We start from the raw sequence: 12192 nt of genomic DNA, 5'->3' as shown, positions 1-12192 counted from the left end.
TAATGACGATACACAGTTGAGCATATGCCACGTTTTCCTCTGCTACAAGACCCCCGAGGCATGGCCGTGGTGCATTGAAGGCTCTGAGTCCGATCCGCTCCCTAAGTTCTTCGCCTCCGCTCTCAAAGCTTGCAAGAACGACATCACCACTAAGGTCCGTTTTCCAGCTCAATTCGTCGGCGTTTCTAATCGCTTTTCTTACCGTTTCTTATTTCTTGGAGCTACTGAGTTCTGGTGTTGAGCTGAGTTCACTTCGTTACTCTTTTTTTTTTTTTGGTTTTGATAGACGTTGCTGACAGTAATTGAAGGACGCGAAGGAACTGAGTTTTCCGACGGCGATGTGTTGATTTTCCCACAAATGATCAAATACAGGTAAATTCGCATTGATTTCTTGAGGTTTTTGTTATGTAGTTGCTTTAATTTTAATCCGAATTTATAGGATTTAGATAATTAACCAGTGAGTAGTTAATTTTAATTCGATTCATAACGATGAACTGAAACCGCTGTTGAGTATTTCTTAACTATACAATAGTAATAAGAATAAGTATATTAAGCAAGCTTGAGAGGTAAGCAAGAGAACAACAATGTCGCACTGGAGTAATCTGAAGCAATAACTTATAACTATTCAAGATGGCACATAAAAGCTTTACTTGGTGGATGAAAAAAGTTCAAATGGTGGTTTGATTATGGAATACTGAGAGTGATGCCTTAGGGAAGCTGTCAAGCTTGATCGGGAACTGGGAGCAAAGCAATGTTCTCGCAGCTGCTGCCACGGTTGGAGCAGTGGCAACAGTGGCTGTGGGCTATAGCTTTTATAGAAGGTCAGGCTGAAACGTACTCTAATCCATGTCGGGTTTTGCCACAGGTGTGGAGCCCATTTTCTTTTAGTTTTTCTTTGTAGAAAGATGTTATAACGTCAATTAAATAAGCTGTTTTATGAAAGGAGAATATAGCAGCTACCCTATACATTCTTTTTCGGAGGGTGGGATGAATTCCCGAAGCTAATCCATATAGTTACAAAAGTATTCATTGTTCCTCTCCGTAGTTGATTGCTTACACAACTGAAATTTGTTGTTTCAATACGCTGTTGAATGGTTTTATATTGATAGTGGGATTTGTTGTTATACTGCTTGCTAAATGGTGTTGTGGTATTTTCTAAGCTCTAGTGATTTTCGATTTGCCTGCTGGATTTTTAATTCAACCATGGATTCTGTCAAAATTTATGGTAATTCAACCGTTGATTCTTGTCATTTACAACACCTCGTCATTTGTTCTACGAACACCGTCACCTTTTGTGGACAAGTAAACTACCTATTTTACGACATTGATCCTTTTGACGTAAATTACGGATGCCTTCTTCTACCTAAATTTAATTAGTTACTGATCACAAAGTTAAGATAGCTAGTCATCTAGCTAGTCGATTGAAGCTTGATCTTTCCATCTCTTGTTAAGATAGGTTGTTGGAGATGGAGTTGAACCAACCTGAGCACCACCCCTAAAAACTGGTCAAAGTTGGGCTACAGATTTCTCAAAAACTACAAAAAAAAAATGGAAATTGCATCGTAAGCAGTTCAACAATTTTAAAAAAAAAAATTTGATAGTAACATTTAATTTACAAATTAAACTGTGGGAGGAAATGGAGTAGCACTCGCGCTATCGACAGGGCAGTGACGTCATTGACCAATCCAAAAAATTTAAAAAGGCCGACCTACACTGGGGAATCTTGGGAAAGACTTTGACTTTGGCTATTTGAAAGCCAAGCTGCACTTCTACAGGCTGCAATGGATACCGGCAGCTCCGCCTATGGAGCCGCCGCCGCCTCCTCTTCGCGGCGCTCAATCCGCTGGAAGTACGAGGTGTTCCTGAGCTTTAGAGGTGAAGACACCCGCAACACCTTCACAGACCACCTCGACAAGGCATTTCGCAGAGCCGGAATCAACACGTTTATAGACTACCAGCTCAGAAGGGGGGAAGATATACAGAGAGAAATTGACCGAGAAATCGAAGGGTCGAAGATCGCTGTAGTCGTCTTCTCGAATAGGTACGCGGAGTCCCGATGGTGCCTGAAGGAGCTGTCGAAGATCATGAGGTGCCAAGAAGAGCAAGAGGGGAAAAAAGTCTATCCAATATTCTACGACGTTGACCCTTCTCAAGTCAGGAAACAGAGTGGAAGTTTTGGGGAAGCATTTCCGAAGCATGAAAGGGATGAAGATCCAAATGAAGTGAAGCAGTGGAGAAAGGATCTTAAGGCTTCTGCAGATTTGGGTGGCCGGGATCTTAAAACCACGGCGGACAGGTATACTGTTTTGTTTACTTTAAAATTTCTTTTTTTCTTTTTCCTTTTAACTCTTCCTCTAAATTTAATTCCTTCCAACACCTTGTATTAGCTTCTAAGACTAAGACTAGCTAATCGATTAGGTTTTTGTATTAGCACCCAACCTATTGTTTTTTTTTTTTTTTTTTTTTTTGAACGAAAATATATTCTACTTAAGATGGCCCTTAGCCTCAAAATAGGCTAGCAATAATGTGGTTCATATTCGCTTTTGACAAAAATCGAATCTAAAATATTTCCTTTACAAGTGAAGAGGAATACTATTAGACCATAGTTACTAAGTGGCCGCACCCAACCTATTGTTGAATATACCTTACATAAATTTTATTAGTACATGACTGATGTACCTTAAAATGAAATGACTATTTAATCCAAATAGGATTTTAAATATATATTCTCTTCTCAGGAGATAGCAGAAGATGTAGAAGAGCATTAGCAGTAGAACAGTGGCAATAAGGAGACTATAATTAGAATTTTATTTTATACGTTTTTTAGGAAAAAAAAACTTTGGAGCATTGGTATCTGAATTTAACAAAATGCGAAGCATTGATCATTTACGCCTAATTGTATGAGAATTACTGTCAAAATTAAGCATGTGAACACGCCACATGCTTAATTTGATGGTGATGCGTGAACGGCAAATCCCTTGCATTTTGTCAAACACATACTAGTTCAAATGGATTTCTAATTCTATGACGAAAGGCTATAATACAGTTCTAGTCCAGGAGCATTCTAGTTGAGCTTATAACTAATACGGTTATAATGCATTTCGGAAACATGGTTGAATTTTAGCTTAGTTAATCACATGGATCAATCTCATTTACTCAAATCTTCTTACTTAAAAAATATCTGGTCATGATGAACTAGGCATTTAGTTAATATGAATCTTGCAGTAGCATGATGAATCTTACTTTTGTATAATTTTGAATTTTAATTGCTAGACGTGAAGGATTGTTTATAGAGAAAATTGTTGAGGACATCAGGGGACTACTGAAAACAACAAACTTGAAACAACCCAAGTGCTTAGTTGGAATGGATTTTCGCATGAAAGAATTCAATACTGAATACTTTGACGTTGGAGGTTCACCTGATGTTCAAATAATTGGAATTTGGGGTATGGGTGGTATAGGTAAAACAACAATTGCGAGAGCCATTTTTAACAAATATCAGCATAGTTTCAGCGGTCAATGTTATCTTGAAGGGGTGAGGAGTAAAGAGAAAAAGATGGTTAGTCTGCAAGAACAACTTCTTCGAGATATTTTAAAACAGCCTGACATTAAGGTAAGCAGTGTTGCTGAAGGGACCAAGGAGATAGAGAAAAGACTTGGAAGCATGAAGGTACTCATAGTAGTTGATGACATAGACGATGCGGACCAGTTAGATGAGTTGGCAATAGAACACGAATCGTTTGGTCCAGGGAGTAGGATTATTATAACAACAAGAGATGAACAAGTGCTGAATATAAAGAAGGTGGATAGAAGATGTAAGGCACAAGAATTGACTGATGAAGAAGCTTTTGAACTCCTTAGTTGGCATGCCTTTGGAAATCCTTGTCCCGACGAAGAATATATTGAACTCGCAAGAGATGTTGTTGATTATTGTGGAGGATTGCCCCTAGCTCTGAAAGTTGTTGGTCGTTTGTTGGCTACGAAAAAGAGTAAAAGCATATGGGAAAGTATGTTGAATAAATTGAGAAATATTCCAGAAAGAAAAATTCATGAAACGCTTAAATTAAGCTACGATGGACTACCGGATGATCATGTGAAGGGTGTTTTTCTTGACATATCTAATTTCTTCATTGAGTGGGACAGAGATGTTGTCAAGGGAATATTGGATGGTTGTAGTCGTTTTTCTATAGAAGCAGAAATTACCACACTCTGCGATCGATGTCTCCTAGATATTGGTGAAGAGAAAGAATTGAGGATGCATGATTTGATTCGAGATATGGGAAGAGAAATTGTGCGTGCAGAATCTGTGGAACTGGGAAAACGTAGTCGATTGTGGCAAAGTGAAGATGCAAAGAGCGTGTTAAGGAACAAATGTGTAAGTACTTTTGTAATAAAAAGATGTTATGTTAAGTACATGTAAAGAAAGAGAAGTATATACGCATATATATGATGTATGCTGTACATAGTATATTTGAAGAAAAAGAAGAAAAGAAAAGGCTTTCATCCACTGTAAATTGGAAGAGAAAATACATAATTATGTTGTATGCCCTACCTTTCTAGTAGTTCATTCATCCAATTCACGGCTCTGCTTCGTGTGAATATTATCCTTTTTTTGTTTTTTTTTTAATCTCTAACAGGGAACAGAAGCAGTTGAAGGACTAAGCTTAAGGTTGCCAGAAGATTCTGATGACGAGGAAAGCTTCAGTACAGAAGCGTTTAAGAAGATGTGGCGTCTGAAAATTCTCGAGCTAGAAAATGTAAAGCTGACTGGAAGCTACAAACATCTTTCCAAGGAGTTAAGATTGTTGTCTTGGCATGGATTTCCTCATGAAGCCATACCAGCAGATTTTGATCAACGAAACCTAGTTTTTTTAATCCTGAAGTACAGCAAGATCGTACGTGTTTGGGAGGATTCGGACCTGGTACGATATAATTATCAATGTCCTTGTAAATATCAACATCAGTCATCGTCATGCATTCTCTCTTTTATTTATTTCGATTTTTATTATTGTTTTCTCTTTTTGAGTAACAGTTGCCTAAGAAGTTGAAGTATCTCTATCTATTAGACTGCCAGAACCTGACTGAATTACCAGACTTTTCAAAACTCCCACATCTCGAGGTATTGGACCTCAGTGGCTGTAAGGGTTTGTGTGGGGGTTACCATTTTTTAGCACAACTGAAGGTAATTAAGGTATTAGATCTCATCGACTGCAACATAACAGATGGTGCCGTTCTCGAAATAATTGGGAGTCTATCTTCTTTAAAATATTTAGATCTAGGTGGGAATGGTTTTAATAGGCTACCCATTCTCAGCGGCCTTTCTCAGCTTAAGTTTTTATATCTAGATCATTGCACAAACCTTCAGGCAATCACAGATTTGCCGAACAGTTTGATTGAATTGAAAGCGAATTACTGCACTGCACTGGAAATAATGTCCGACTTTTCAGAGATGTCGAAAATGTTGAAATTGGAACTGAAAGACTGCCACAAACTCAAAGATATTCCAAACTTGGAGAACTCAATGGACAACATGGGTTCAATTCATATGGATGGGTGTACCAGTCTCACTGATACTTTTAAGGAGAACGTCCAAACGGTATGGTACTCTCTCTCTCTCTGCTTTTAATATTGTTGCTTATACTAACATTGCACCCCATGGTGTAGAAAAATGCATTTGGTGGAATTTTTCTCTCTGGAAATGATATTCCTAATTGGTTAGCCTATGTCGTGAGAGAGGATGAAACTGTCAAATTTGAAGTGCCGCCAAGTATTGATTATATAGGAGGGTTGGCTTTGGGCATCGTTTATTCTTCGGACAACTCCGACTGCATTGGGCCTCTAACTATTGATGTTGTTAACTGTACTCAGCGAACTAAGTTTCGCATCTGGCCTATGGAGGCCACTGTAACTGCTTCCCATGAATATTATCTTTGGTTGGGTAATCTTTCAAACAAGAAGCTCAATCTGAAAGGCAGCGACATGGTTCTTGTAAAAGCAGAATTTTATGGACGAGATAATAGAATTAACGTGAACAAAACAGGAGTGGATATTGTAAAATGGGATTTGTTTGATGGTTATACTAATTGGGAGAACTATGAGACCATGTCATATGAGTCTGATGAAGACACTAATGACGATACACAGTTGAGCATATGCCACGTTTTCCTCTGCTACAAGACCCCCGAGGCATGGCCGTGGTGCATTGAAGGCTCTGAGTCCGATCCGCTCCCTAAGTTCTTCGCGTCCGCTCTCAAAGCTTGCAAGAACGACATCACCGCTAAGGTCCGTTTTTCCAGCTCAATTCGTCGGCGTTTCTGATTGCTTTTCTTACCGTTTCTTATTTCCTGGAGCTACTGAGTTCTGGTGTTGAGCTGAGTTGACTTCGTTACTCACTTTTTTCTTGGTTTTGATAGACGTTGCTGACAGTAATTGAAGGACGCGAAGGAACTGAGTTTTCCGACGGCGATGTGTTGATTTTCCCACAAATGATCAAATACAGGTAAATTCGCGTTGATTTCTTGAGGTTTTTGTTATGTAGTTGCTTTAATTTTAATCCGAATTTATAGGATTTAGATAATTAACCAGTGAGTGGTTAATTTTAATTCGATTCATAACGATGAACTGAAACCGCTGTTGAGTATTTCTTAACGATACAATAGTAATAAGAATAAGTATATTAAGCAAGCTTGAGAGGTAAGCAAGAGAACAATGTCGCATTGGAGTAATCTGAAGCCATAACTTATAACTATTCAAGATGGCACATAAAAGCTTAACTTGGTGGATGAAAAAAGTTCAAATGGTGGTTTGATTATGGAATACTGAGAGTGTTGTCTTACCTATAGCTACATTGAAGAGTACCATGTAAAATTGCTTACGAGACTAAAACATGAGCCAACCCACGTTCCCACCCGAGTGCTATTCAAAAGCTGAGTCATATACTATTGAAACTAAGTCGTATACTATTGAAACGAATTATTTCCTTACTACAACCAACACTTCCAATATCAAAAGAGAAAGACATAACAATATACGACGCATTAGCAGAAAAGTGCCACATTACATACCATCAAATGACAGCAACTAACTCTTGATATCAACTGCTTGAGGAAAAAAACCTTGCCTGATGCAAAACAACAATTAAATCGAAAAAGTATGTAAGTTTTAGTTACATTATAACTGACTGTGTATGTAAAAATGCTTCAGACCTAACTTACCATATTTGAAACTAAACGAAAATCGAGATGGATTCCATTTCAGGTGACATTCAGAGATCCCATATTTGAGACTCTACACTAAAATCATTTCCAATGAAATTTTCTCTGCATTTGAAACTACTTTATCTCATCCTCACTAAATCTGCCAACACTGCATATTCTCTCGAAGAGTTCTCACCCAGCCGTGTATTCCATCACAATGGCCAGATGAGGTGGTGTGAGCAGAACCAGCAAGAAAGACACCACAGTACTCTCAGGTCTTAAACACAAACCTCTATCAATTATCTCAAATAAGCCACTCTAAAGACTATTTCCACTTCACAGTAAAAACAAAGTGCAGGAAGTATAGCTCTTATTTTTGGCAGTTTAAGCACACCAGAGGCCAAATTTAGTGTGTTCTATCTACATCCACCCACCCTCAGCAGATACTTGTACAAAATTCAAACAGAACTTGCCACATTCATTCTTAAAATACAAAATGAAAATAGTTTATGATCACTGACCTCTTGGAATCAAACGATATTCATCTATCTGTGGTTCATGATTTCCCTTTGAACATGTTCATCTATCTGCATCACCAAAAATAAAAATATTTTTAAAAAATATAAAGTTTAAAGGATGAGAAATAAAGAAAATTCAGAACCAAAGCATCCAAGACTCACCCACCAAGATAATCAAGACATCCAGGACTCAGCCACCACCCAGGTAGGTAGCAAACACACACCTAAAGGCTAAAAAGGATAGGGTCTTCATCAAATTAGCTATGGTCAACCTAAACCAAAATCAAGTGACAAATAAACAAAGGTATGCATAAATCATTTTCTTAGTCTGCTTTCCGATGTTAACATGTAAATAATGAATTAGAGTCATTCGATCTTTCGGTGAAACCCAGCCCAAAACGTGTGAGAGCTGCACCCTGGGCCCAAATGCAGCAGCCCAACCCAGTTGTTAAGCACGGCCCACACTAACACACACAATGGCAAACTGTAATTAATTCATAATCGAGAGCCCATTCCATAACCAACATAAATTTACTGACCTAAATAGATAATTAGATATGTGTTAGCTTCTGAAATTAGCTCTAGAAATTGAATTTAATGGCTCAGTTTAGGACTAATTCCTTGCGTGTAAATCCCTTTTTGTGATTTTGAGATTGTTTTTGTTTGTTGATCAAAGGGGCTTGAAAGAGTCGGATGTGGACAGCTTTGTTGATGATGTCCTTGTGAATAACAAACCATGGCCTTCTGGAGTGCAAGAGCCGTTGACTGGCTCCCATGTATTTGTATGTGCACATGGTAGTCGAGAGGAATGGCATCATGATAGTGCACGTGTTCTCATTGATAAGTTCGAAGAGGAGGCTGAGCTGCGAGGATTGGCAAATCAGGTATTTGTTACTGCTTGCTATCACACTGGAGGCCACAATGGAAAATTGATTATCTACAGCCCAGGTTCAGATGGAAGCATAACAGGCCATTGGTAATATCCGGATCATAACAATTTAAAATTTTGTCGCATTGCGATCGATGAAGGAGTTTGAATATTATGTATTATTAATTGCAGGTATGGCGACATCCTTCCTAGTGATGTGCCAGAATTGCTTGATCAGCATATTGGGAAGGGAAAGATTATAGAACGACTTTGGAGGTTTGTACGTTTTTGGTTTTGCCTACTATCTTTGGATGAAAATTTCACTGGACGGAAGCTTGTGTTGTCAAATTCTTCAATTGCTGATTATGTCTAGTCTTGCATGATAGATTTATTGATATAGAGTCACATTAATGTGGAGGAACTTTTGTGGAGAAAGCATAAAAGAATTGGATATAACTGCATTACCATGTACATGTTTCTGATTTGTAATGTTGTTGTGATTTGTTTATTAAGCTTGCTCATACATGTTCTTACTCAATTGCTATTGACGAAACTTGAGTTGAATTCTTTAAATAGATGAACACGAAATTCAATTTCATTCCTTATAGGGGTCAAATTGGAGCATCTTCTGATGAAGCTGAAGAAATTAATGACCGGGAGCTTCCAAATGGAGAAGAAAATAAGAAAATCGAGGAGAAGCCACAAGAAAATGGCAATCAGATTTTCCAAGAAAACGACGATCAGATTCAGAATAATGAGAACTTTTCAGGCTGTTGCATAGTGTGCTAATAGTGCCAGGAAGGATGCCTTGGGGAAACGATGTTCTCGCAGCTGCTGACGTGGTTGGAGCAGTGGCAACAGTGGATGTGGCCTATAGCTTTTATAGAAGGTCAGGCTGAAACGTACTCTAATCCATGTCAGGTTTTGCGACCGGTGTTGAGGCCCTATTTTCTTTTTCATTTTTTCTTTGTAGAAAGATGTTATAACGTCGATTAAATAATCCTCCGAACCATGCTCTTTCATAGAAATCTAATTAACTGTTGAATGGTTTTATCGTGATTGGGATTTCTTATGAGACTGCTTGCTAAATGTTGATGTGGTATTTTCTAAGCTCCTGTGATTGTTTTCGATTTGCCTGCTGGATTTATAATTCAACCGTCAATTCTATCAAAATTTATGGTAATTTTTATGAAATAAATCTCAACTTTGTTGTTTATGAATTTCGAAAGAGATAAAACGGCATTGTTGTCCTCATTGTTTGTTCAATAAACGAGATAAACGACTATGTGCTAACATCTTAATCTGCTTGAACTATTTTTCAAATATACAACATTATTGTCATAAAATTTTATTTTCGTTCTTGAATAAATTTTTTTTTTTCCCTTCTTCTTATTGTGGTTCTCAAACTCAATCTCATGTGGTAATAATTCAATTATATATGTTAACTCAATTTATTTTTGTTGCAATTGGCCCTTTACTATAGTGGTGGAAATGAGTTAAGCTCTTGCATGACAGCGTTGGCTCGAATCCCATTGATGGCTAATCTAATATTTAATCTAACAAAATCTATTTTTTGACCAAAAAAGAATTATTTTTCTGTTAAATATAGAGGGCATAGCAAGAATTTTGTACATCCACCTCCTTTTTCCCATTTTTAAAGTTGTGGGATGGATTTTAAATTTATCATCTATACTTAACAGAAAAATAGATGAAGTGGGGGAAAAGGATATAGAAAAAGGGACTTTTAGATCCAAGTCCAAAAACATAGATGGTTTTTAGGAGTGAATCCAGTTATCTATTTACATGTTTTTATTTCTTTTATACTTATTTTATATTTTCTAAAAAATATTAAAAAATAAATTAAAATCTTCTAATATTATGCATTTTCCAACTCCAAAAAAATCTAATTAATATGTGACATCCCACATCGCGTCAGGGGAGTGATCCTTAAATGTATATTCCCATCCCTACCTAGCATGAGGCCTTTTGGGAGCTCACTGGCTTCGGGTTCCGTAGGAACTCCGAAGTTAAGCGAGAAGGGGGCTAGAGCAATCCCATGATGGGTGACCCACTGGGAAGTTGCTCGTGAGTTCCCAAAAAAAAAACCATGAGGGCGTGGTCGGGGCCCAAAGCGGACAATATCGTGCTACGGAGGTGGAGCGGGTCAGGGAAGTGGTGCCGCCTGGGCCGGGATGTGACATAATACCTTATAACAAAAAAACTAATATACTAACACAAATCCATCTGTAAAACATTCTACCCTAACTCAAGTAACAAATATATGAATGTATATTATACCTATGAGCGAGATATGAAACCTAACTAAAAGGTAGGAAAAACAATATACCTACAAGTAAGACACATCAACCTGTTACAGGTTGATTATAAAAGCGAATTTGTCATTTAGGTAGATAAATATAATTAACCTGTGATATAGGTTGATTATAAAAATTAAAAATAAAGTCTATAAATGGGGTTTAAAGCAAGAGGAAGAAGAAGAAATAACAAAAAAAGAAATAAAAAGAAATAATCAAAGAAACAATTAGGAAGAAATTTGATTTTTATAATAAATTTTATTATTAAAGAGATAATTATTAATAATTAAATAATTAAATTTAAGAAATTGGACTTATTTTAATAAATTTAACTATTCGTTTGGGTGAATCTTTTGATTCGTGATATTTTTAGTTAGGTTGTGTTATGGGTTTTCGCAAATTTCTATCGTGTTTATGCGTGCATTTTTTTGTTATAGATTTGGAAGAACATAGCATTACAGGGTGTTGAGGGTTTGCTGGCAGGGGAAAGTAGTAGCGTTAAGATTTTGCAGGTGAGATATTAGGGTGAGAGAAAAATGGGACAAGGAGCATCGAAGACACATTTGGGATTAGGGGTAGCAAAATAGGGGAAAAGAATATGACAGAGGAATGGACTCTTAATTTTTTCTTAACTGGTTTGGGATTTTGCTTGCCTTTGGGGTCGTCGTTGGCGTCAAGCCATTTGGTGTCAAGTGGTGTCTGTTTTTTCATAACTTTTATTACTAATTTTCATGTCATTTGCGATTTTGTGTCCTGGGATTTCTGAATTTTATCGTTCATTGTCGGTTTTTAAAACTTTTTTTGTCTTCATATGTTTGTTTAATATGTTGTGTTTGTGCTAGGACGCGGTTTTGCAAGTTCTCTTTCCATTGGGACCACTACATTTTACAAGTGATGAGGGTGAGGTTTAGACACTCAAAACACTCCATTTTTTTTCCAAATATGTGCGTTTGGTTGTCTTCGGTTTTAAATGTTTAAAATTAAATGGTTATTTTGATAAAATGGTTTATTAGTTTATCTTATGTGTTGTGATCAGGAATTCAATTGAATTGGGTAAAATGCTTTATCAATTTACGTTATAGGGAATTTTGTGTATTATGGTCTGTGAGTTTTATTGCTCATCATTTGTTCTTTTTTCTTTGTTTGCCGGTTTCTTTTGCAGGGGATCACTATAAAATTGTTTGAGGGTAAGATTTAGATAATAAAATTCGAAACAAGGCATTACTTTTCTTTTTGGAAACTAATTTAAAAACTCTGCATAGATAGTTAACTGTGTTGAAATGTCTTGATAAAAC

At 37.0% G+C, this 12192-nt stretch overlaps 1 protein-coding gene across 1 annotated transcript; it reads left to right on the top strand.

Moving 5' to 3' along the window:
* The first annotated feature begins 1753 nt into the window (after nucleotides 1-1753).
* LOC137740947 (disease resistance protein RML1A-like) lies at nucleotides 1754-9751 on the top strand. Its single transcript, XM_068480752.1, has 9 exons — nucleotides 1754-2296; nucleotides 3274-4375; nucleotides 4638-4922; nucleotides 5033-5596; nucleotides 5665-6282; nucleotides 6414-6499; nucleotides 8391-8690; nucleotides 8775-8858; nucleotides 9191-9751. The coding sequence occupies exons 1-9, from the start codon at nucleotides 1782-1784 to the stop codon at nucleotides 9369-9371; spliced, it is 3735 nt and encodes a 1244-aa protein (XP_068336853.1). The 5' UTR covers nucleotides 1754-1781; the 3' UTR covers nucleotides 9372-9751.
* The last annotated feature ends 2441 nt before the right edge of the window (nucleotides 9752-12192 follow it).

Source organism: Pyrus communis, chromosome 7 (genome assembly GCF_963583255.1).
Source record: "Pyrus communis chromosome 7, drPyrComm1.1, whole genome shotgun sequence".
NCBI classification, from domain to species: Eukaryota; Viridiplantae; Streptophyta; class Magnoliopsida; order Rosales; family Rosaceae; genus Pyrus; species Pyrus communis.
Note: the sequence above shows the minus strand (reverse complement) of the source record. Positions and strands in the feature narration are given on the sequence as shown.